Below are 26452 nucleotides of genomic sequence, written 5' to 3' on the forward strand. Positions count from 1 at the left end.
ATTCTAAACAGTTAAACTGCTGGAGATCTTCTTGTAATCTTAAAACTTCTGGTGGGCAGGTCTGAGCAGAGGCAGATGGGCAAGGTTACTTTCAGAAGGCTGAGAAGTGTAACAGCATTCTTTACTTGTCTAACTCAGCCATCCCACAGACAGCACTCTGGCCAACACAGAAAAGGCTCACAGAAGAAGAACAGACATGGAAGCCAAGGAAGAGCACAGAAACTGCCTGCCGATGAGAAATTGCACACAGCTGAGCAGGGTTCCAGCACTTCGAGAGACACGAGTGGATTCAAAAGAATTAAACTAAATACATACTTGATCATATGCACCCCAATGTGTGAATTTTTTTTGAAGATTGAGAAAATGAAAGACTATTCACTGAAACCCCCTTTCCATTTTTTTTTCTTAGCACTTCTCACATGAGTGAGGCTAGGACATCACTGAAGCCCTCATCCCCAGTACCTCATCCCCAGTATGTGGCTGTATTTGAAGATGGGGTCTTTAATTAAGTTAAAATGAGGTTGTTAGGGTGGGCCCCAATCCAGTATGAATGGTGTCCTTATAAAATGACAGGTTAGGACAGGGACACACAGAGGGAAGACCATGTGAGGACAGAGAGAAGACAGCCATCTACAAGCCTAGGAGAGAGGTCCCAGAAGAAACCAAGCCTGCTGACACCTTGATCTTGAACTTCTAGCCTCTGGGCCTTTGAGAAAATAAGTAAGCAGTAAGCCGCGGGCATGTGTGACTTTGTTACAGCAGCCCAAACTGACTAGTATGGGATCCGAAGGTGAACATGACAAAGTCCCTGACCAATGATCAAAATATGCCCTCGCATTACTGGAGGGCTGAAAAGGGGTGTGTATCACAGCCAGTGAAGAGTCAAAGCTTTCTGGAGATGGTGTGAAATACAAAGGAAGTATGAAGAGCATGGATTTAAGGAGGGTGTCTTACTCTCTTCGTAACTGCTTGTGCTGGACCTCTGAAGAGTCTGGATTTCCTGGGACAGCATTGACAGCCGATCTGACTGGGTTGGCGTTTCATCATCTTCTGGGTCTGGAGATTCCTGCATCATTTCTTCAATTTCTTCAATAACCTTCCAAAATATACATACCACTGTTAATCAGAGATACTTGGGGAAAAAATCTATCTGCAACACGATGCTCACCTGAGGCAACCTCCACTAGCCAATGGTGTGCAGGAGGAGCTGATGCTCTGAATTACCAAAATTTTGATTGTATGAGTGAACACATTTTATCAAAAAAAAAAAAAAATTTACAATATGCTAAGCACAAATTAAACAGAGTTTGATTCAGCATGTCCATCATGATTCAGTATGCCCTATTAGATCTTGCAATGTCTGAGAAACGGTGCAAAAACACACATATAATTTACTTCATATGTGCTAGAACCAGATCATAGTTAGTCAAAAGAAAGCAAGTGACAGAAAATTTACCATATGCCACATGCAAGTGATCAACCTAAAGCATTTCATCAAATTGACATAAAACTTAAAAAACAGAACAGTATAAAAAATTGATATATAACGCAAAGAATTATCTCTATGGCAGCAAAATTTTCCTTTAACAGCAGAAAAAGAATTTCATATATTAATTCAATGGAAGATTAAGAGATACTCAAAAATTACTTGAAATATAGAAGTTCAAAAGAGAGGGGAAAAAAAGCTGCACAAAAGCAGGAAAATTTCAGAACTATGCCTTTCAAACAAGGATCTACTGTCATGTGCAACACTACTCAAATCTTACGATGGCACCTTGTACTGCTCCACGTTTAAAAGTTGAGAAAGATACAGAAGTCAGTGAGAACATAAAACCAGAAAAATCACTCAATGGTTAGAAAAAAATAGATCTAAGAGTTAAAAAAAAAAAAAAAAAAGCTATTCAGAACAGAATGAATCAGCAAGCTTAAGATGTAATACTTATACTGAGGAAAAAGAAGAGTAAATCTGAAGGAGGTGGGATTACGTTAATTAGCAAGATTTTCTAAAATGGGCATTGTAAAATAGCATAAGGGAACACTGAAGAAGACTACAGAATCTACTTCTCTAAGTCTTAGGAGCAGGAGCAGCTTATGGCACTCAGGCAGACAGATTACTGAGGAAAGGATGAGATCTCAGGGTCACGTATTTCCCTAGGATGTCATACTCCACCTCCCACAGCCCTCCACCCAATCATCTGGACTATAAGCACTGTACTCTTTCCAGGCCTAGAAGAATCCAACCACAAATATGATGACAGAGCGTCAAAATGGCACATTTTTCACGGACTCTCCCCAATTTTGCCATAATATCTCTCTTTACTGACCTCATCTTTCCAGCCTAAAAATTTAATGCAGTAGTGTTCACAGTCAGAGTGGCCATGAGCATGTTATTTCAGGAAGGAGCTCTTGCCCCACACATTGACGACACAACATAAGTGGGAAGAGTATTCAGACAATGAGAAAGCTGATTCAAGTGGTTTAAATGAATACAAGGTTGACATTATTAGAGTATTCCACAGGAATAATGCTCACTTCTTTCTGGGTGCACAATATGTACTTCTAATAAGTGCTAATCATTTTCACACAGGCTTTTAGAGAAAGTAGCTAATTTCCACACAGATACATTATAGTTTGCCAGGTCTTGCTAACGGTTAAAAAAAAGTACAAGATTCACAGTATTTTTTATGATTTCAGTTGTAGCAATAATTCTTCCTTAGTAACCTGCTGCACTGTTTTAACAAGGTACTATCTTGGAAAAGCTTCTGAACTAACACAATCCCATCTGCTTCAGATTACATACACCTTCTTCTTTTCTCAGTGGAGGAGTTAACTGATAAGCCTACAGAAACAGAAAAGGCAGGAAAAATAAGTAAATTCTAACAACCCATCACTTATTGCCGCAGTTAAGACATTGTTTTTGGGCTCGAGGTTCCCTTTTCCTGTCCTGGATGAATTTCTCCTCTATACCTGATCTGCAGTGAAGAGGGGCTCTTCATTAACGCAGGAGACGATGATTGAATGCATATCCAGCTGTTCTCTCAGCTCCTCATCGTCTGATGTATCAAAGAGCAAACTGTCACTTATCTGAAAGCAAAATAACCCAGCGTGAAAATCAGGACATTGTGATCGCAACAAAGTCAGTGTCTGGTAAAGGAGAGTCTTCCCTTGAAAGGGAGAGATGCTTACAATCACTCTGTGCCAGGCAGTGTGTGAAGTGCTTTACATATTCATCTTCAGCACAAACAGAGGGAACAGAGAATAAATATGAAATTGCCAAAGTGCTACATGCATACCCTAATGCCCAATACAGACACACATTCAGTTGTTTTTTCCATGGGGAAGAGTGTTATATATAGCAATTGTTAGGAATTTGTTGTGCTCGCTTAGGCAGCACATATACTAAAAATTGTTAGGAAGTCATAGGGAATTATAGGAGATGGTGGAGGGAGGTAATGGGTGGGCTGAGGTAATGGGTGGGTTTTTAGTTAATGATCTAACAGAACCTAATAGTAAGATTGCTTTGTGTTAAAATTCCAAAGACAACATAAAGTTAATTACTTGCAGACTAACTTCTAATATTCAAGGTAAGATAAAGAATCCCTGGCAACTGCCCACAAGTGTCATACTTTGCTTTACAGGTGAACATCTCTTTTTCCAAAAATAAAATCTCAGTAGGTTCCAAGAACATCTTTCAATCTAACTGTGCTGCAAGTTTCCATTTGCCTCACTGCCATCTTCCACTCTGTTCTGTGCGGGCCTCAGGAAGCTGAACTTTATGGACTAAATCAAAGGATGCCCTTGACTTCTCGATTCTAGTTGTGTTAAAAACCACTGGCAGACACTGGCAGGAGACTGGCAGGTAGGAGCATGAGGGCTGGACATTTATTATGCTGTGTCCCTCCTGGCCAGACTGCCAAAAGCAGCAGATCCTGTTAAGGAGACCTCTCCCCCACAGCTACTCTCTCTAGGTTCTGGTAACTTCTTCCTCTCCTTACCTCTTCATGGTGCTAGTACTGCTTACTGTTGCCAGCCCTGAGTTATCACACCATGCCCATCTAGCTGGTGTCCCTTAACCCGCCCACGCCAATCATAATGACCTAGAATTTATACTAGTAATTGTAAAGTCTTACCTGGAAAATGCAGCAGATGAAAATGGACAAGTCATCATCTACCTATCATCTATCTACCATGACATGACTGTTCAGATGATGAACAAAACTAAAATTAGAACTCTAGTCTTCAGAAGGAATACCACTCACTGAGTTCCTGAAGAACAAATGGGCAATGAGAAACTATGTAAGAAGCAACCACACATTTCTCTGAGATAGTATATAAAGAATAATATTTTACCTGAAAAAATTATCTTATTTGCCAGTGCAGAGGATATACATAAAATTGAAGACACAACTGAGGGGATGTAGGTCCCTACTGCCTCCCTAGTTCCTCATACAGGACTATCGGAAGTATAATGGTGAATACAACCCACAGAGTGAGAAACCTGAAAGGTTTCTGCGCAAGGAACCGCTGGTGTCCTGCCTTTCAGAGCATCAGGCTAGGAGAGAAGCCACACCAGGACTCTGGGGTCTATCCTACCACATACTGCAATTCCATGCTGTAGCACAGTGATGACACACCTCTTTATTCTCATCTTCACCATGCTATCAGCCTAGAAAAGGCCTAGACATGGCCTTCGGCATATCATAGTGATATGATATGTCACAGTGTTAACTGCGAACATTTAAACAGCCAATATAATGTGTAAAAGAAAAAACACTGTGTAAAAAAAAAAAAAAAAGATTCTAAGAGCTTCCAGAGAGAAAAAAGCCATCACATGGTAAAAAGATCAAGAATCAAAATGTCTTTTGAACTCTTATCAGCAACAAAAGAAGTGAGAAAAAAAATCCATGTTATTTACATGTTTCAATAAATTTCAGCCCACTGGAGGGTATTATGCTGAGTGAAGTAAGTCAATCGGAGAAGGACAGTGTATGTTCTCATTCATTTGGGGAATATAAATAATAGTGAAAGGGAATAGAAGGGAAGGGAGAAGAAATGTGTGGGAAATATCAGAAAGGGAGACAGAACATAAAGACTCCTAACTCTGGGAAACGAACTAGGGGTGGTGGAAGGGGAGGAGGGCGGGGGGTGGGGGTGAGTGGGTGACGGGCACTGAGGGGGGCACTTGACGGGATGAGCACTGGGTGTTATTCTGTATGTTGGTAAATTGAACACCAATAAAAAATTAATTTATTAAAATAAATAAATAAATAAATAAATAAATAAATAAATAAATAAATTTATTTCAGCCCAGAATCCTATCTCCAACTAAACTAAAATTAGTTAGAGCATAGAATAAAGACATTTTTAGGCATTCGAGGTCTCCAAGTATTTTACCTCATACACCATTTCTCAGAAAGCTACTACAGAATAAGCTCCATTAAAACCAGGAGAAAAACCAGAAAGGAAGCAGACCTAGGATCTAATACAAGACAGAAGTTGGGGAATTGTTGTAATGATAGCAAAGTAAAGATCCCAAAATGATGGCTATGAAGCTCAACTGGAGAGTCACCAGATCAGATTACAACTGTTACTGCACAGGGCATCGAGAAAAGCACAAGAGAAAGTCAGAGAAACTAACAGATTCTCTGATGTATGTCACTTATTAAAATGAGTTTTATGGCTTTGTTGAGACTGCATTTATGAGCTAAAGACAGCTTAAATAAACCACAAAAAGGCAATGAATATTACCCTAAGGGAAAAAAAATTATAGGAGGTAATTTACTCATGATGTGCCAAAATGGGTCAACTGTGAACATTTAAACAGTCAATATAAATGATAAAGACTAACTGAACCAAATATTTTGATAGAATGATATTGGGAAGACAAGGGAAGGGGAAGTTTTCGTGAGGGTTATGGTGTTGGGGCTAGAGGGAGGACTGAGAGACCTAAACCCTCATCCTCTGTATACAAAGTAAATGGATGGACAAAGTCTAAAGTCAGAAAAAAAATCAAGTAAAATGATAAGAGCATGTTACCTGTCAGAAAAAAACAGTTCATGGAGTTGAAAGTGGCTGCCTCTAGTAAGTGGAAACCAAGGATGAGGTAAGTAGGGCAGAGGCTTCTTTTTCACATTAAGTCCTATAATGAGTTCTAGTACTTTTTAAACCAATGCAATTAACCTTTTAATACGGAAGGTGAAAGACCAAGAGCTTAGGCTCTTGGTGAGAGAGAATGTTTGACTTCAAGATTATAGAGGTGGAGATGAAAAGTGCCACAATCTAGTTATAAGGGTGGAAGGATGATGGAGTAGATCCGACAATTATCTTCATGGATCCTTAAATTTCAACACTTCCCAAAATCAATTTTCACTATAACCGGAGGACCATACATTTATTTTTCCCCTTACAGACAAATCAAAGTTTTCATTTTAAAATGACTTCTATGAGGGCACCTGGGTGGCTTAGTCAGTTAATTGTCTGCCTTCAACTCATGTCATGATCTCAGGGTCCTGGGATGGAGCCCCCCATCAGGCTCCCTGCTCTGCGGGGAGCCTGCTTCTCCCTCTCCCTCTGCCTGCCACTCCCCATTTTTGTTCTCTCTCTGTCAAATAAATAAAATCTTTAAGGTAAATAAATTAATTAGTTTAGTTAAATAACTCCTAAGAAAGATATTATCTTCTTCCTGCCTCTACTCTTGAAGATAAAAAGGTGCATAAAACAAAGTCCCAGTCCTTGAATAAATGCTCATGGTAGGAGGAAGACAGCACAGGAGATGTTCCTAAAGCAAAATGATTTAGAAGCCGTCTGCCCTATAAGCATATTCACAAATGGCACCAGATTTAGAATAGTTTTTATAGCTATTGCCAAAACACATGAGTGATACCAGTAAACCATTAGAATGAATTTCCATAACAACAGAAATAATGATCCCAGATCATCTTTCCAGGGACTGAGCCAAGTCCATTCCCCACAGAGATGGCATATGTTAAGAGCTAGAATCCCTTTCGGGCTTTGAAAACTAACCTTGGCTGTCATGGGTATCATTATTCACTCTCCCATTTCGGCATCAGTGTGTCTTCTCTTTGCCAAGCATTCCCATCACTCCTTCCTGTGCCAGGTTAGATACAGAGCTGGTGGTTCTATTGCCCTGTACGAAACTGAAGCTGCTTCAAATGGAAAAAATGTGCCCATGTGAGAATCTGGAAGGTACTAGTTGCCTTACTGTAGAAAGACTCCTCAAATTTAGGAGTGTGCCATTTTAAACCTGAATGAAAGAATAATTAAAAGCTGAAATGTGGCAAATGGTGGTTTTCCTGAATGTTTTTCTCATCCTAAAGCAATAGAAATATCTTCTCACTTCGTCAAGAAAAAAATTTCCCATAGATCCTGTTTAACAAATGGAATAATCTGAAGAATGCTTCCAAAGGCAAATTTTAACATAATTCAGTTATGGAAAGAATAGAGCACACAGTTGGCAATGCTAAATAAAATAACTCAGATTGAAAAAAATGTAGTAATATGCTATCTAATAGAAAGAGAAGGTTGTTTCTTACGTAGTTCCTTGTTCTTCAGGAACTTAACATGTGCTACTCCTTCCTGAGGAAGAGCATTCTAATTTCAGTTCTAGTCATCACCTGGGTAGTCATGTCACAATAGGTAGATGATGGATGGATGATCACTTGTCCACTTTAATCTGCTGAGTTTTCCAGATAAAGCTTTTATAATTAAGATCAGTTACTAGTACTAAACTCCAAGTCACGACTAATCACTACGCTTAGCTATACTATTACTCCCGCATTGAAAACAACAATCAAGGGACACCTGGGTGGCTCAGTGGCTGAGTGTCTGCCTTCGGCTCAGGGCGTGATCCTGGAACCCCAGGATCAAGTACCATATCGGCTCCTTGCATGGAGCCTGCTTCTCCTGTCTCTGCCTCTCTCTCTGCCTTTCTCTGTGTCTCTCATGAATAAGTAAATGAAATCTTAAAAGAAAAGAAAAGAAAAGAAAGAAAAGAAAAGAAAAGAAAAGAAAAGAAAAGAAAAGAAAAGAAAAGAAAAGAAAAGAAAAGAAAAGAAAAGAAAACAATCAAAACGCAGAAAAAGGGAGCGACTTCCCAAGATGCAATGTAAAAACAATAGGAGATACACATTTTATTCAATGAAACTAAATTACTATGTCCCATTCATGCTGCTAATGCACTTCAATTTGAAACCACCATGAGGGGGATCCCTGGGTGGCTCAGCGGTTTAGCGCCTGCCTTCGGCCCAGGGTGTGATCCTGGAATCCCAGGATGGAGTCCCAGGATGGAGTCCCGCATCGGGCTCCCGGCATGGAGCCTGCTTCTCCCTTTGCCTGTGTCTCTGCCTCTCTCTCTCTCTCTCTCTCTCTCTCTCTCTGTGCATCTGTCATGAATAAATAAATAAAAATCTTTAAAAAAAAAAAAAGAAAGAAAGAAAGAAAGAAAGAAAGAAAGAAAGAAAGAAAGAAAGAAAGAAAGAAAGAAAGAAAGAAACCACCAGGAAAGGATCTCTTCTATGCTATTTCTTAATATGTCAAACAAAAAAAATACTCACTGACTGGCTATCATGGACTTAGCATGATGTTAAATAATATAAAAAATAACTTATTTTTTTAAAAAAAACTTTCCATCATGGTCTCTGACCTTATGGTCTCATTGATGAGATTAATTCATTGACTCAACAAATACTTGTTTTAGTACTCATTATGTGCCAGGCACAGAGGCAGTTACTAAAAAGACAATTACAAAGATAGCTAACAGTAAATCACAATCTAAAGACAGACCCTGAAACACAGGATTAATAAGAGAACAAAGTAATGGTCTGAGACATGGACAAAGTGCTGTGGGGGCTAGCACCCAGGAAACCACGGAGCTAAATTCCATGGGACAGATAAGTCCTTGAAGATTTTCACACCCCACCGGTGTAACTGATTCCACAGAGGGAGCTGCCTTTTCCTTCCATGCACGGATTGAGGCCATGGCTAAATGACCATCTGTCAGAGAGGCTGTGTATGGGGATTCCCCCCAAGTGAGAGCTTGGATTAAGTGTCCTTTAAAGTAGCTTCCAACTCTAAAATTGTATAATTCCATGAGATCAGCAAAGGCTAAAACGGTAATAGGAGGCTTCAGAGAGGAAGGGAAACTTGAACCAAGCCCAAAATGATAGCTAGGGTCTAAGTAAACAGAAGACAAAGCATAAGGTATGCTGGCCTATTCCTTTTCACAAAACCTATGACAGGGCAGGGCAGTCAGCAGAACACTTTAATGGGGTTAATAACTGGAACATACAGTAAGATTTCTGTATCTACTCCAATACTGAGAAATACAGGCCGAAGTCTATATTTTACTAGGAAATAATGGGCTGCAGGCTGTCCCGAGTCATATATTTAAGAAAATCGTTTTCATAAAACATTAACAATACTATTTAAAATACTGACAGCCCCATTGCATTATACTCTCAATTACACAAATACACTTAATGAAACACAGAGCATGCCAAAAGGTCTGGCATGAGTTTACACTGTTATATGATAAGGAACTTAAACAGGCTCTGAAACTTACATAACTTGGCTGTGTTTCTAGTCACCTTTAGATAAACCTAACGCTGTGATTTTCCACTTAGAACAATGACCTTCCTTCCGAAGCCCGTCCTCCAGCTGCCCCATCACCTGTGCTCACACTTCTTACTCAAGACACCTTCACTGTACAATACCAAGGTATCCACAGCATCCTCGGACAGTTAGCCAAGAACTCTAACATCTTTTAAAGGTTCTTCAATACAGGAACACACAGTCTTCAGAAAACATGTCATGTCCAGCAAGTCCTTAAATTCATCAGAAAGTTAACTCTATGTTGCTATTCCAGTACCCTCCGAGTCTCCTCAGCACACCAAAATTGTGCTAGTTAAGTTCAGAAAAAAATGCTGATCTTTGGTGTTCATACACAGGTGATGAAGACTGGCTAAACATACAAAAGTGAGTGTGTGTTTGGGAAGAACTGGAGGAAAGTGCTAGCAAGCTGACAGCAATGGAGCTAAGATGGCAACAGAGGGCCACTCCAAATGCTATGAACTTGGAAATAAGAGGCAACACAATGATTTGTGTTCAACAGAGAGGCTATTTTTTAGTTCTATTATCAGAATCAGTTATTCAGAAATTATTAGCTCAGTTCCTAACTTACCCCTTTTTCTGAGAGGTTCAGTGTAAGCAAATGCAAGGTTCTGGTGTGAGATGACTTCCAGTCTACAGGCATTACGTTTCCATAATTATCTGTCAGGGCGTTCCAAATCCTTAAAAAGAATAAAACTACAATCAATGATAGTTAACATCCCACATGTCTTTTATTAAACAAATACAACTATAGTGAAAGAAAGAACAAGACATTTCAAAGCAAAACAATGGAAGGCCTACTGTTTTCCAGAAAAACACCAACAAAGAAGAGCCTCCTAAAGACGACTAAAGGAAAACCAGATAATTGGGCTGACAAGAAGAGCTGAGGGAAGACACAGTGGTATTAAAAACTCTCTCAAAATCGACAGCTCACATTTCCACTACACTAGGTGCCAGGCACCGTCCTAAGCAATTTATATATATTAACTCATTTAATCCTCAAAAACAGTATTATGAAGAACCGTTATTACCCCATTTTAAAGATGAGGAAATTAAAATACAGGGAGTTCACGTAATGTTTCCAGAGCCAAATGGGTAGTACATATGCTGTGTTTTACACTTATTTTTCTTCTGTAACTTCCAAACATATTGATCATTTCATAGGGTGAGTAATCTTTCTCTAACCAAAAATGTGTTGTCCTTTCTGGAGAAAGGATTCAGTCTCAATGTGAGACTGGAGTTTAATATCTATTTTGTAATATAATAGGCTAGGACAGATAAAATAGAGGAAAGAAAGGGGCATTCACAATAAAATGCACAAAGGTAGCCAATGCAATGGAAGGGTACTTCCTTATTGTCAAACAGCATTTTGGGGAAGCAACAGAGTAAAACGAAAGGGTGCTTGATTAAAATTCAGGAAACATAGACTCTCGTTTCCATTCTTCTTCAAACCATAAGTCTTTGGCCATGTTCCTTAACCATGCTAGTTAAGAGCTACCCTTCTATAAAATGAGAGGCTTGAGTAACAGACATTGCTTCCAACTCTATTACTCTAAGCAGTATTTCAAATGAGTTGTACTAAGGAAAGTCCCAAGCCACACCGGATAAGGACAGCTAACTCCAACTTCATGACCAAAATTCAGATTTCAGTACCAAAGTAATCACAGCATAATAAAACATGACACTGTATTAAAAAATGACTTCAGAGATATAAATGAGATTAAATTTAATTGGGTAAGTTAAACACTACATACATTAAGTTATTTAATGGGCAGAAATACATAGATGTCATAAGGAGGAAAAAAGCATTAAATAACTGGGTTGTTGTTTGTTTTGTTTTTTTCCCAAGTGTCTAAGCCACTAAGAACTAGACCACTGGAGGCATAAAAATAAGAATGCAAGCTTAAAAATAAAGAAGCAATATACTTGATTTAATGAATTTGGGATTTGGTACTAAAGCGAAGTAATGGGACCATAAGTGCCAAAAACATAAAATCCCAAAAATGATGTTTGGCTTTGGAATGCATATTAGCCTCAATGAAAATGTGAACCCAAAAAGCTCTAGGAAACTGGCTCGTTTACCCAGCACATCTCCCATATGCATAGTTCATTTCTACTCTCCTCTCTGTTAGAATCACAACCTTCTCCGATGCCAAAAACTCCTATAGAAGGCAACAACTCTGGACTGCTAAACTTCATGGGTTTTCTGACCCCTACCTTTCTGGATAAAAGATACTCAAATACTGAATAACTGACTATATACCTAACCCTGCTTAGGAAATCAAGTAGGATATGCTAGCAGGTGAAGACAGTCCAGGATTCGGGGACTGCTTGTTTGCTTCTCCTTAATTGAGGCTGGAAGAAGACAAGTGGAGTGGAATATTTCACCCAGTAGAAGAGACTGGGTGATTTTCACCTTCCAAGAAAGTGAAGGACAATTAACAGTCCTCTATCTCCACCAAGGTCAGAACAATTATAGCAGGAAGGACACAGGGCTGACTGAAGTGAATGATTTCCAGATTTCTCCAGAACAGACATGAATTGCCTTTATCCTTATCATAAAGTATTACAATCAGTCATAAACAACCAGCAGGACAGCCCTTTTCCAGGGAGATCAAAGTTCTGTGACATGGAATCCTACATGATACCCTTCTAAAGTAAAACCAGTAGCAGATAAGCGCAATGCAGAGTTAGCCAAAACTAAAAGTGGGGCTCAGAGAAATTAAATAAAGTGCCCTAAACCAATGCAATGTCTGAGTGAAAGAATTCTCAACTCTCTCTAGTGAGAGGAGCAGGGCCATGAGTCTTTGGCCATGTTCCTTAACCATGCTAGTTAAGAGCCACCCTTCTATAAAATGAGAGGCTTGAGTAACAGACATTGCTTCCAACTCTATTACTCTAAGCAGTATTTCAAATGAGTCGTACTAAGGAAAGTCCCATTGCTCTTATCAAGCAATGGAGAGATTTATGCAACAGAAAGGGGGCAGTGAGCAGTGACCAACCCGGCCCCTGGAGAGAGAAATAGACAGGTTACACATTCCGAAATCAAGAACCATGAATTCCTACCAACATATCATCTACTAAAAACCATTATCAAGAGTAACAAAAAAATTTTTTCAAGCTTTACATCACCCTAAAATTTAAGCAGAGACTAAAATAAACTACGTTCTAGACAGTACAGGCAAAGCAAAAATAGGGAACCTTAGCATTTGTGTACAAACCACAAATCTATTCTGAGGAGTTACGTCTGACAAACCCAAATGCATCATAACTATCATTTTTTAATTCAGAAGATGTCCTGAGTCCTAGTGACTCAGAGCCTCTAAATCTACATATATATATAAAACTATCTTCTCTAGGAACAGACTTTCCAAAATGTCATCTTCTGCTACTGGCTGCATTCGTGCGTGTATAAAATCCAGTCATAAACTCTTCCCTTCACACTGGGTGGAACACTGTACACGGGTGCCAATGAAATGATATGGTCCCCAACCTAGCTGGGGTGGAACACCCACTAAGTCATGTTCACAGGCCCTCATCCCCCCAATCCCTCTTCTCAAGCTTCCTACCATATTCACAGAGGAAAGGAGGCCATCAGGCGGAAAGGCCCTTTCTATGCCTGTGGATCCTTCTCTCTCTCTCTCAAGAATCCTTCCCTAACCTCTAATCTCTCCATTCCATCAAGGCTCTAAAAACCCATCCCTACCTATTCCACAGTGTTTATTCCATTCCTTGCACCCTCAGCTTCCCCAGACCTTTCCATTCCTTGCACCCTCAGCTTCCCCAGACCTATACAATATGCTCAGCTCCTTTGCTCTCACCATTCCTTTTACAATCTTTTGGGGGTGAAACCGTGGTACATAATCACAACCCATTTTTAGACAAATTATAACTGGGGTTCCAGACAGTCAAACAAAGTGCCCCCTCCCAGGCACTCTGCCTCCCTCCCCCTTAGGCAGCTCTCACCAATCCCTATCAATATCCTATCACTGCACTTATATGATTGTATAATAACTACCTGTTAATGCATTCCTTGTCCCACCAGACTAGGAGATCCTTGCTATTAATAACCACAGCCTTTCTTTCGTTTGTTTTTTGTTGTTGTTGTTGTTGTTGTTTTTGTTTTGTGTGTGTGTGTGTGTGTGTGTGTGTTTGCCTCTGTGGGGATCTGCACGCCACCTGGGCTCTCAGATGGAGCCAATAAATTCCTATGGCATAAGAGCTGCTTCAGCGTTGGTACCTTTGCACGTGCCACACCGGCGAGCTGTCATGCTAGCTAGACTTTTCTTCATCTGCCAAACTCCCACTCATCCATCGGGATCCAGTTTTCACATTTCTTTCCCTATGAAGTCTTTCCTGCCTCTCCCACACATCCCCTTTTAAATCTCCTAGATCAAAAAATAATTAAATAAATAAATAAATAAATCAATCAATCAATCAATCAATCTCCTGGGTTTCGCACGTTATGTCCAGGACAGCATTTGTCACAGCCACACCAAATTATCTGTTGACAAATCCAGGCCCCTTCCTACGTTGTGCCCTACGAGAGAGGGGTCCGTGCCGTCACCTGGGTCTTCCCTGCCGAAGCAGCCCCTGGCACTAAGCGCTTAAATAAAAATAAACTCTAGTTGAATGAATGAGCGGCTACACACGTGCCCGAGGAGGTGCAACGTCTAACTCCCGGCTCCGTGGACGGAGGCTCCCCTCGGAACCCCGCCTGGGGACCCTGGGTTTCCAGGGAGCAGGAGGAGGGCAGGGGACCAGGGGGAGGGAGCGCAGGGGAGCGGGGGATTTAAATCGCAGGGCGCGCGGGGCCGCAAGCCCCAGGGAGCGCCGCGGGGCAGGAAGGAGGGCGGGGCCTCGCGGGCCCGGGAGGCGGAAGGAGGGCGGGGGGCGGGGCCTGTGGCCGGAGCCCGCCGAGGCCGCCGAGCCAGGGCCAGAGGGCAGGGCGAGGGCAGGGCGAGGGCAGCGCGAGGGCAGGGGAGGCTCCCGCCCGCTCCCGCCGGGCCCGCACTCACTCGTCCCCCTGCAGGAGGCTGCACTCGGTGATGGGCCGCACTGCCGCCCTCGGGGGCTCGGCGCCCGGACCCGAGGGGCGGAAACACAGGCTCAGCTTCTCCTCCAAGCTGCAGGCCAGCGCCGGGAAGCCGTCGCCTCCCCCGCCCGGCCCTGCGCCGGCCTCGGGGCTCGCGTTACAGTTCTCCTGGTCCTGGAGGCTCCGGGCTGGCTCCTGGAACTCATAGAAATCCTGCCAGTCCCCGTCCGCCGCCATCGCCGCCCGGCGCAGTGGCGCGCCCCGCCCCGCTCCGCCGAAGGCCCCGCCCCGCCCCGCCGAAGGCCCCGCCCCCCCGCAGGCCCCGCCCCCCGCAGGCCCCGCCCCCGCAGGCCCCGCCTCCTCCGTCCAGCTCCCACGTGGGCCTGTCCGGGCCGCCCGGCCTGGGTATCTTTCCCTTTCCTGAGTCTTCTCCCAGGTGATTGCGGGTCTCTGTGGAATGGAAAGCCTTAATTACGTTGGGTCACTTCCTATAGTCTCTATCGTCCAGGAATAGCTTCGCTTAGTGGGAAACTGGCCGACATGTGACTAAAATAAAGGGCTTCTTTAAACTTGCACCCTAGCATCATCACATGGTGCCCCGAGTAGGACCGGCTCCTTTTGTGACTTTCCAACCAGAAGAACAAACAGAGCCACTTGGAAATGCTTAAGTCTTACCAGGATATTTTACATCTGACACGTTCAAAGCACTTTCTAGACCCTGGGGAATCTACAAAGATGAATAATTATATGAATTAATTTTTTTTTTTAAACAAAGTTTATTCTTTTTTTTTTAATTTTTATTTATTTATGATAAGCACACAGTGAGAGAGAGAGAGAGAGAGAGAGGCAGAGACATAGGCAGAGGGAGAAGCAGGCTCCATGCACCGGGAGCCCGACGTGGGATTCGATCCCGGGTCTCCAGGATCGCGCCCTGGGCCAAAGGCAGGCGCCAAACCGCTGCGCCACCCAGGGATCCCAATTAATATTTGCAAAGTACTTGAAACGGTATTGGAGAAGGTAACTGAAAAGACGTACCTGCCAGTTGACCCAAGGGCTAGACCCAGGCACTGGAAGTCTCTTCACCCCCCCCTCCCTCCCTGTCCTTGGAATGGGGTTCCACTTGCCTTTCCTGTTCCCAGAGGCTGCTCCAAGGACATAGCCTTCAGACAGTATGTTGAGAACACTGGCAGGGTATACTATAAATGAACCCAGTTAAGGCCTCCTAATAAGCTTTTAAGATTTGGCAGGTGGGTGTGGAGATCTATTTGTCTTGTCACTAAAGGCAAGCCTCTTATGTATGTAAGTTCCCTCTGCTTATTAAAACTGCTACATATCAACTTGGAGTGACCTCTTCTTTCTTAGTCTTTGCCCTCCACCTAAGGAGGCTGATTTCAGATTGCATCTGGGAAGCTCCCAAGAGGGTTGCAAACCAACAAACAGTATGAATCTTGTAGATGTTATGCTAAGTGAAGCCAGAGACAAAAGGACATATGTGGTATGATTCCACTTGTATGAGGTACCTAAGTAGTCAAAATCATAGAAAATAGAATGGAGTTGCAAGGGAGGAGGAGTTAGTGTTTCATGGATACAGAGTTTCCTTTAGGGATGGTAAAAAATTCTGGAGATAGATGATGGTGATAGTTGCACATGAATGTACTTAATGCCACAGTACACTTATGTATTAAAATGCTAATTTTTGTGCTATGTATATTTAACCACAATTTTTTTCTAAAAGGTGTGGCTTTAGGGCAGCCCTGGTGGCTCAGCGGTTTAGCGCCGCCTTCAGCCCAGGGCATGATCCTGGAGACCTAGGATCGAGTCCCATGTCAGACTCCCTGCATGGAGCCTGCTTCTCCCTCTGCCTGTGTCTCTGCCTCTCTCTCTCTCTCCTCTCTTGTATTCTCATGAATAAATTAATAAAATCTTTTTTTAAAAAAAGGTGTGGCTTTATTAAATCACTTGTTAGAACTGTCCTATACATATGTGCCTTGCTTATTTAACATCTGCTCTCCTTAAAAGTGGATCCAAAACAGACATTTAAAATCAGTGCATGCATTGTCCATGGTAATTATTGATAAATTGCTAACTTGTTGATCACCTCTTCCACTTTTCTGTTTCATTGAAACTGGATTTTGTACTAGAATTATGTAAATTAACTTCAGTAGAAAGTAATCCAAAATTAATAAGATAGACTGTTATTGAAGACTTGAGTCTGAGGGACTCATTCTGAGAAGAAATTCAGGGGAGATGGGAAATCTCTCTGGCCCATACAGGAAACAATATGAAGGAAAGAAAAAAAAAAAGGTGCCAAACTTCAAGAACACAAAGTCCACATCCTATGGAATTGGGAGGAAAATGAATGAAAAAATAAAAGTAAGAAAGCTCTATTGAGCACAATGACACACTGTCAGAAGATGACACTATGGAAGACTGACAGTGTGCATTCAGGAGATGAGGTAGCATCATGAGGCTCCACCAGTCTATAGAAAGGAATAGACACAGACAATTCAGCGTAGTTTACCAGAGAAACTGGGAGGGTTCGGTCACATTTGAATGATATAAACTGATTCTGTAAATGATTTTACTTTATGTCTGATCCCTGGATCACCTGTTACACATTTAATGTTGCTCATATACATTACACTCTATTTTCCAGTATGCTTATTAATATGAATTTCTTTTAAAGTTACTGGCCCCAGATTTTCCATAGTCTCAATGGTGTTAGGACAAGGGAAACATAGCATCCAGCAGTATTCCACAAAATCAACCAGAGTCCCCCAAAATTTACAAAGATGAGGGTATTACAAGAATAAGCATTAAAACTGAAATACCCTACTTCCTTGGAGTTGTATTTTCTCAGGTCCTTTTTATTCTTCTCCCTCCAAGGTTTTGTTTCTAGAAATGTTAAAATTCTTTGGCTGTAAATAAATACAATTAAAAGAAAAAAGTCCCTCCTCCTGCATGTGCACTCACACGTGTGTGTGCTCTCTCTCTCAAATAAATAAATAAGGGGCACCCAGGTGGCTCGATTAAGCATCTGCCCTCAATTTGGTTCATGATCTTGGAGTCTCTGATGAAACCTCATTTGGGTTCCCTGCTCCTCGGAAAGTCTGCTTCTCCCTCTCCTTTTGCCCCTCCCCCTGCTCCTTCTCTCTCTCTCTCTCTCTCTCTCATATAAATAAATACAGTCTTTAAAAAAATCTCAAATAAATAAAATCTTTAAAAATTTCTTTTGCTATCTTTGTAGAAGGAAAAATTTGTTGTGAGTGGGGTTGTGATAGGTGAGACTAGGAGTGAAGATGCCTGTTCTACACGGAGTATTATAATTTTAAAGCTGTAAGTATAACATTTTCTTTTTTTTTAAGTGATCAAAATGTCTTGTCATCAAAAAGCTGCACCAATATTGCTCCATCAAAATAGCCTCATCAAAAAGTTAAGAATCTAATATCACCTCACACTTGTCAGAATGGGTAAAATCAAAAACACACGAAACAACAAGTGTTGGCAAGGATGTGGACCAAAAAGAATCCTCTCGCACTGTTGGTGGGACTGTAAATGGGAACACCCACTGTGGAAAATAATATGGAAGTTCCTTAAAAAAATAAAAATAGAACTATGCTATAATCCAGTAATCACATTACTGGATATTTACCCCCAAAATACAAAAACACTAAGTCCAAAGGATATATGCACCCCTATGTTTATTGCAGTATTATTTACAATAAGCAAATATGGAAGCAGCCCAAATGTCCATTGATAGATGAACAGATAAAGATGTGGTATATATACACAATAGAATATTATTCCATGATAAAAAAGAATGAAATATTATCATTTGCAACAACATGGATGGAGTTAGAGAGTACAGTGCTAAGTGAAATAAATCTGTCAGAGAAAGACAAATACCATATTATTTCACTTATATGTGCAATGTGAGAAACAAATGGACAAAACAAAAAGGCAAACCAAGAAGTGGACTCTTAGTTACAGAGAAAAAACTGATGGTTACCAGTGTTGGGGGGGGGGGGTGGTGAGGGGGGTGTGAAATAGGTGATGGAGATTAAAGAGTGCACTTCTGATGAGCACTGAGTAATGTATAGAATTGTTGAGTCGCTACATTGTACACCTATATAACACTGTATGTTAACTATACGGAATTAAATTTTTAAAAAATTTTAAAAAAATTTTTAATGCTATGGATCTAAAAAAATAAACCACTTAAGTCAGATAAGTTGGATCTATAAAAACAAAAAAATGTGGCCTATGAAGACGATTGTTTGCATAATTTAAGCAAACACACACATAATTGCTCAATTTTCTACTTGACTAGGGTAGACACAGAAGTAAGTGAATTGTTTCTAATCTGATATTAGACAGTAAAGACTAGTTGTCTTGGGAATTTCCTGTTAGTTTTTAAAGAAAGAAATGCTACTTTAATTAAATGTGTTGAAAGTAATTGTAACTCTGAAGGACTGATTTGCCCTTTGGAAGACTGGATCTGTGTATACACCTTGAAAGTCCCTGCCTTTCACCAAACTGAGAGTTCCAGTGTACTGAATTAGCATCAGTGCCTACAAGTCACAAGCTCGGTCATCCCCTCTGGTCTGCCTGCAGTACTCTACACCAAATCTTGCTAGGTGAGGATGTGCTGGAGGGGGCCAGCACCCTTGGGGTTGCATCTAGAGGCCAGAAGACCTGAGTCCTCCTAGTACGGACTGACTAGGGTTCCCTCAACATTCCTATGTTGACATCTTAACCCCCAGTACCTCAGACTCTGACTATATTTAGAGATTAGGTATTTAAAGAGGTGATTAAGTTAAAATGAGGCCTTTAAGGTACAGCTCTAATCCAATCTGACAGTATTTTTATAAGAAGAGAAGGAGATCTGTGGGGCATGTCCACACAACAAAAAGACCATGTGAGGACACAGCAAGAGGGCAGCCATCTGCAAGCCAAGGAGAGGGGCCTCAAAAGAAACCAACCCTACTGACACTTTGATCTCTGACTTCTGGCCTCCATAACTGTGCAGAAATAAATTTCTGTTGTTTAAAGTCACTCAGTCTATAGTATTTTGTTATGGCAGTCCTCACAAACTAACATACCTTCCAATGTCTCCCTAGTGGCTTCTAGGAGTCCCCAAAGGGTACCGCACTTGAGCTCAGGACAGGTACAATTTTGTTCCTTTTTTTGGCTTCCTTGTCACCCTTTGAGTATTCGTCTCTCCTAGAAATAACAGTAACAAGATGTTCAATGAGTGACTTACTAATAAAGAACAAAACCAGAACTTTCCCTGTACCCTATTACCCATCTACAGGAGATGAAACTAGAAATGATAAAGATGGTTTAGTGTCATGGAGACACAGCTGCTGGCCAGGTTGATAGGAGCTGGTGTACTTGGACTCAAGCCAAGAACCAGAGAGTGGCCAGCACTTACAGGAAGAGTGACCATGGTGTCTTTCCCTCCAGCAAGATCATTACTGGGATGCAAGATATAGACTCCAGTGCCCTCACAGGCCCAGAGTGAGGCACCATGACCAAGTTCTTAGGAGAGCCTGATGTATGTCCTCTGGAGCTCAGGGCTATATGTGAACATAAGAACCAGAGCTTCCTCTTACTAGAGAAATCTAAACAAAGGAGGATGGAGGAGCTGCCTGTGATACTGGGACCAAGAGAGAAGCCAGCAGAGATGGCAGCCCATGGTTTGCTGGGTGAAGGTTATGATTTTACCCTGGGAGCCCAAGGACATGCCAGAAGAAAGTTAGACTCAAGTCATCTCGAAAGGGTCCCACCAAAAAATGTGAGCAGGGTTGAAGAGCCCTAGCAGAAGATGTCCTCAGTCTAGGAAGAGGAGAGGATACAGAGTAAGAGGGATGTTGATGGAGGCAGTGAAAGAGCAAGTGAAAGCCCTTCCTCAGCTGCCTCCCAGGTGGGCCTATGCAGGGGAAGGGAAGAAGTTTTAACATGATGATGACATGGAAATTCTTTATATTGAGTCAGACTTCTTTATACCTGAAAATCAGACTTTTCTGCTTTGTGAAAGTGATTGAAAAGCTATGGAATCTGACCAACATGCCATCCAGAAGTGATGAGGTGAAACTGGACAGAGCATGTATACAGGCTGAGATGGTAGGGGGAAGGAAATCTTTGCCATAACATACTTACCCAAATTCAACCCATGCAATATGTTGGCTCATCAACTTTAGCTACAACTGCCTTAAACAGACACCAGCCCTCTATTCTCGCTGGTTCTCACTCCCTGCCTTGCCCATGCACAAAGTCCTCTCATTTTCCTTTAACAATAGCAAATAATAACTCAATATTAATATCAACTCGTGCAAATATAAACGCTTAAGGACTTTGCTACCCCAACACAATCAGATTCAACCTTGACTGAGACAACCTGTCACTCCTATAGCAGGAATTAATCTACATTTAAACCACCACCAAATAAAGACAATACCAAGGAGAAATAGGAATTAGAAGATGAAAGCACAGATGAGGACCCTAATGAATAGTTCTACAAAAGTCCAGGCTGCAAGAAGGATACAGAGCAGTTGCCTCCATAGGTCACAGGTCAAGGGGAAAACCCACCAAGTCTCTGGTCCATAAAAGATCATAAAAGAAGGATAGATGGATATATTATATAATTAATATTACTGGAAATCACAGAGGCCCGAAGACTGCCAGTAGGAAATAAAGGAAATTTGAGGGAAAATACAGTTCAGGTGAAAGTGGCAATATTACCTTTTGCTGTGAGATGCTTTGATATGGGTCAACAAAGACAGGAGACACCCCTACCTTAAAGCCTTGGACCTTGGCATTTGACCCATGAGAGCCCTTTGTCCTTTGCTGAATAGCTGGTTTAATACACCCTCATTTTTATTTGTCAAATTTTTAAGCATTAATCTTTTTTTTTTTTTCATGTTATTCAAGTTTGCTTTGTCACAAGCCTCAATTTCCTAGCCCCCAGACAGGGATGCCTGTGTACACATTCATGGAAAATACTGATAGAAAGGAAAAAACAATAGATCAGAAGATTCTAAAGCCTCTCACTCCTGATAGGATTTCATTCTTTTGTTTACTAATTTTGCATTAATGGAAAAAAAAAAAAACAGCCAAAATTTAAGAGGCAGCAGAGACCATCTCCTCTGTCATTAGCACCCAGGAAATATTTTAGGTTACAAAGAACTGAAAATATCTCTCCCAAGCTCCTAGTAAAATACATAGAAATACAATAGCATAGATTCAGAGAACAAAGGAGAGACTGATAAGCCTCCATTATTATGGGCAGTGTCTTACCTATGAATAATTTATCAAGTGAAGGTCCTATGAATTGTTTTGAAGATTGATTTGTTTCTAAGTTTGTTCTATATCTCAAAGTGATATTAAAATAAAAGTTTCCCATAGGCAAAGGGTGACACAAGCTAAAAACTTTGCTTTTAATACTCCCTGAAGCAGGCATTGATTTGATCCATGTTTAATAATAAATGTTCAATGACCCTGGAGCAGGGATTCATTTCCAGTGTTTAATAAAATAAATAATATTTAGCTCTTTAAAATTAAATTCTTTAATTGAAGATCTATTATAAGGAAATCTCTTACATCTCCCAAAAACATGAGAAGAGTCAAGAAGGATCACCAAATAACTAGCTTCTTTTACATATTTTATTTGCAAATAATGATGGTTATACATAAGTCAAATTATTTTTGAAAAATAAAACACTTGTAATTGGTTTCATAGAATAGTAATATTTTTATTTATATCCTTGGAACTTTTAATTAGGCTTTGAAGTTCTTTGAATCCAGAAAGTTCTTTTTCATGCTTGATAATTGTGTTGTCATATTGCTCATTTTGATCATTTGAAAATATCTGGTTTTCAAATACGGGGCACCTCGGTGGGCTCAGTCAGTCAAGCATCTGATTCTTGATTTCAGCTCAGGTCAGGTCATGATCTCAGAGTTAGATCAAGCCCCAAGCCAGGTTCTGCGCTGGGTGTGGAGCCTGCTTAAGATTCTCCCTCTCCCTCTCCTTCTGCCCCTCTTCCCTCCCTGTTGCACTCTCTTTTTCTATCACTCTCGCTCTAAAATAAATAAATAAATAAATAAATAAATAAATAAATAAATAAATAAATAAGAGGGCCTGGATAGTTCAGTCAGTTAAGCATCTGCCTTCAGCTCAGGTCATGATCTCAGGATCCTGGGACGGAGCCCACATGGGCACATGTCCACATGGGCAAAGCAGGAAGCCTACTTCTTCCTCTCCCTCTGCTCCTCTCTCCACTCCCTCCCCTGGTTGTGCCCCCTCCAAATGAACAAAAAAATCCTTAAAAAATAAATAAATAAAATAAAATAAAATGTGGGTAAGACAAGCAACTAGATGCTGTTATATGATTTTTAAATCCATGTATTCATTCATTGAGTTCAACTACTGCCTTCAAATGTCATTCCTTACCCAAACCCCCTATATACGTATCTTCTTTTATCCCCATTCCTTCCCATTTTTCTATTCCATTTGCTTCCTTCCTTATTACAATTATTTTAATCACTTTCTAGTTTTTCTCTATTCTTCCATTCTTTCATTCTCTTTATTTGTTCCCACCAACTTTCTCTATTCTGCAAATCTTTCTCATAAGACTTGGATTCAAGCCATTTATATGTTCAGAACATATGAATATTTTCTCTAGCTACTCCAATATTTTCCTTGTCATTCAGAAGGACATCTGTAACTTCTATCCATGTAGTCTTTTCTGGCCAAACCAAGCCTACTCCTACAGGATGAATAAACCACCTGTTATCCTCCCTAGTGTCACCTCATGATCACTTCCAGTCCTCAGGCTAGTCACTAACAGGAAGGGCACACTGAGAGGGTGGCCAACCTGCAGTGAGGTGGGCCACTGGAATTAGATTAGCCTGGGGAGGGGCTACACCCAAGTTATTAGCAGGGCAGAGTTCACAAAACGGCAATGGATTCTATAACCTCTAACAGGTTCACTGGGCACTCTACCCTCCCAATTCAGCAAAACACAATGATCTAGAGACTCAACCAGGCAGAAAAATGGTTTAGGCTTAGGTTAGTTTTCTGGCAACTAGCCAGCCTCTCCAGGTTATGACTGGTCTACAAAAAAATAAGGAAATATTGAACCTTCCTGTAGGATTTGGTGCAAGAATGAATTTATCATGAGGCTAAGGAATCTTAAGCTTCAGGGACCATCCACCTGCACAAGACCCTCCCAAGACCCTGGGAGAAGCTCTAACAAAGCAAAACTTCTGCCAGTTCATGCAGTCTTAAAGATGACTCACTGCATAAGATGTTTGCATTGCCCTGAAATCTTAGAACTCATATGAGAAACTTGAGAAAAGTTTTTCTAAATTTGACTCTGACACATTTACCTGACAGTATACTTACAAGTCATGAGCCTGAAACTTCCTTATACTATCAATAATAAAGAACAATATTTCAATGAACTATATTAGTAGAAAGACTGAAGTTTATCTCCATTGTTTATGAAAAAAGATGTTACAGAACTGCACTCCCATGGAGGCGATTCAAGAGTAACAGCCAAAATGTAAGGGATAGATACTACAGAGATGTGTTAGAAAGTTAATTGTTTTAAAATGTTACATTATTTTTTCTGGATTTTATAATGTCTGTGCTATATGTCAACTTTTTAGATAATAAACTATTTGTTATAAATTATCTTCATTCTAAATATTTACTTTGATAGTTAATTTTGTCTTTTTTTAAAAAAATACAAAGTAATATAAGCTGCAGATTGCACAAAATCTGGATCAGCCCTTAATCAAGTGGCCCCTGCTGATGAGGTGGTTTGAGTGAGACAGGTATGGCCTGACACCTACCATTATTTGCAAGTAGTTAGATATGCATGAATACATAATTTTTAAAGCTTTAGTTAAAACTGCAAGTGACTGGGGTATACTTCAGTCTGTACATATGTCCTGGAGGGAGATTTTATTAAAGGTAGATAAGGAAAGTCTCTGTAGCAGATACTGCTAGCCTATAACCCAAACCCATAAACATGAGGTAAAATTTAAGCTTAGTTTATTCAACATTGATTCTGAGTCTAATTCTGATGCCTTAAAATGATTTTTTTTTTTAAAAAAACTTGGCAGTCTTAAATCATCTGTATTCTTCTTCCCAAGTATATGTGTATTAAACATGTTAAGGGATGCCTGGGTGGCTCAGTGGTTGAGCATCTGCCTTTGGCTCAGAGCCTGATCCCAGATTCCTGGGATCAAGTCCCATATCGGGCTCCTTGCATGGAGCCTGCTTCTCCTTCCTCAGCTTATGTCTCTGCCTCTCTTTCTGTGTCTCTCATAAATAAATAAATAAATAAATAAATAAATAAATAAATAAATAAAATCTTAACATAAACATGTTAAGAGTCAATATGATCAAAAATATAGAAGAATACAAACTCCTAGAATTTGCTCTGAACATTCAATGGATACAAAAGGCAAAATGAAGCAGTGTCTTTCTTTTGTGAAAAATGAAATGGTGAGTGTACAGCATTTAAGAGAGGGGCAGGGAGCTGGCTGCTGCAGCCTGTTGAGATACCGCTGGTGCTTTCCCAAAGAACAGGGATGTCAGGGAAAATAAACACATTGACAAGTAGTAGAGTCTGACAGCCTCAACCCATATAATGAACAGACTTTGGGGGACTGAAGCAATCAGCCACTCTTCAGGCGAGGCTTTTGATTTACCTCATGATTGCTCCCTCCTTCGCCTCCAAGATAAAATGGTACTGCTGCTAATTCACAAAATGTACTGCTGTTAATTCACTGCCACAGAAATCACCCTCAAACATGAAAGACAGTGAACTTGACTCCATAGAAGGAAGTGGAAGGAGGCCCAGATGACACTGGTCATAACAATCTTACCTAATGGCATTAACTAACATCCAAACTAAACAGACTTGTGAGATTCAAATTGGTTGGCATTCGTGACTAACACAAAAGTAACAAAAGATGAAGGGTCCATTAATCATACCTACCAGGTTACCCTCTTCCACAGTGTGGAGGCTAGGAGTTGACAGCTTTTAGTTCCTGTGAGGTTTTACTGGAAGACGCTCGTTCGTTTACATATTGCTATGACTGCTTCACACTACAACAGCAGAATGGAGTAGTTTCCACAGACTGGTAAAGCCTAATAGATGGACCATCTGCCTTATACAGGTAAAGTATGCCAGCCTCTGAACTAGAGGGATCCATCTGTGAGGCTATTACTATAATGAGGAAGAGACAGAATTTGCTTTGGAGAAGTGTGAAGTCATGGGCATCCTGTCCAGTACTCCCTTTTCTTCCTGAGCCCATAAAACAGTCTCTAGGAAAGAAATGAAGTGGAACAGGCTATTGGAAAATTATGTTTTTCATAATGAAAAAAAAAATCTTTAGAAATGAAAGAAAAGGCAAATACCAGGATACCTGGGTGGCTCAGTGGGAGGTGTCTCCGCCTCTCTCTCTCTCTGTGTCTCTCATGAATAAATAAATAAAATCTTAAGAAAAAAAAAAGGAAAGGCAAATACATTATTATTATTTTTATTTTATTTTATTTTATTTGCATACCAACTACTGCTCTTTGCTGTAAGATTTTTCAAGAGCCCAACCATTATTCACTGTTCATGGTAAACTACTATGTCCAAACAAACAGAAAAGAAAGATCAATGATTTTTTTGATCTTGAGATGGAAAAATGTCTTCTAAGCATAAAAGCAAAGACAGAAACCAATAGAAAAAAAAATGACATCTTTCAGTGAAATATTGAGTAGAATTC

At 40.6% G+C, this 26452-nt stretch overlaps 1 protein-coding gene across 9 annotated transcripts in view; it reads right to left on the minus strand.

Annotated features, from left to right (window-relative positions):
- Nucleotides 1-14938, minus strand: part of FEZ2 (fasciculation and elongation protein zeta 2) — a 42743-nt gene extending 27805 nt beyond the window's left edge. For all 9 annotated transcript variants that reach the window (XR_005372309.1, XR_005372308.1, XR_005372311.1 and 6 more), the window contains exons 1-4: nt 14646-14938; nt 10199-10307; nt 2968-3084; nt 955-1096 (exon numbers count right to left, since the gene is read on the minus strand). Coding sequence is in view for 3 of the 9 variants with exons in the window: in XM_038561259.1 (XP_038417187.1) it covers nt 955-1096; nt 2968-3084; nt 10199-10307; nt 14646-14899 (622 nt within the window). In the remaining 6 variants the exon portion in view is untranslated. The remainder of the gene's footprint in view (nt 1-954; nt 1097-2967; nt 3085-10198; nt 10308-14645) is intronic.
- Nucleotides 14939-26452: the final 11514 nt, after the last annotated feature.

Source organism: Canis lupus, chromosome 17 (genome assembly GCF_011100685.1).
Source record: "Canis lupus familiaris isolate Mischka breed German Shepherd chromosome 17, alternate assembly UU_Cfam_GSD_1.0, whole genome shotgun sequence".
NCBI classification, from domain to species: domain Eukaryota; kingdom Metazoa; phylum Chordata; class Mammalia; order Carnivora; family Canidae; genus Canis; species Canis lupus.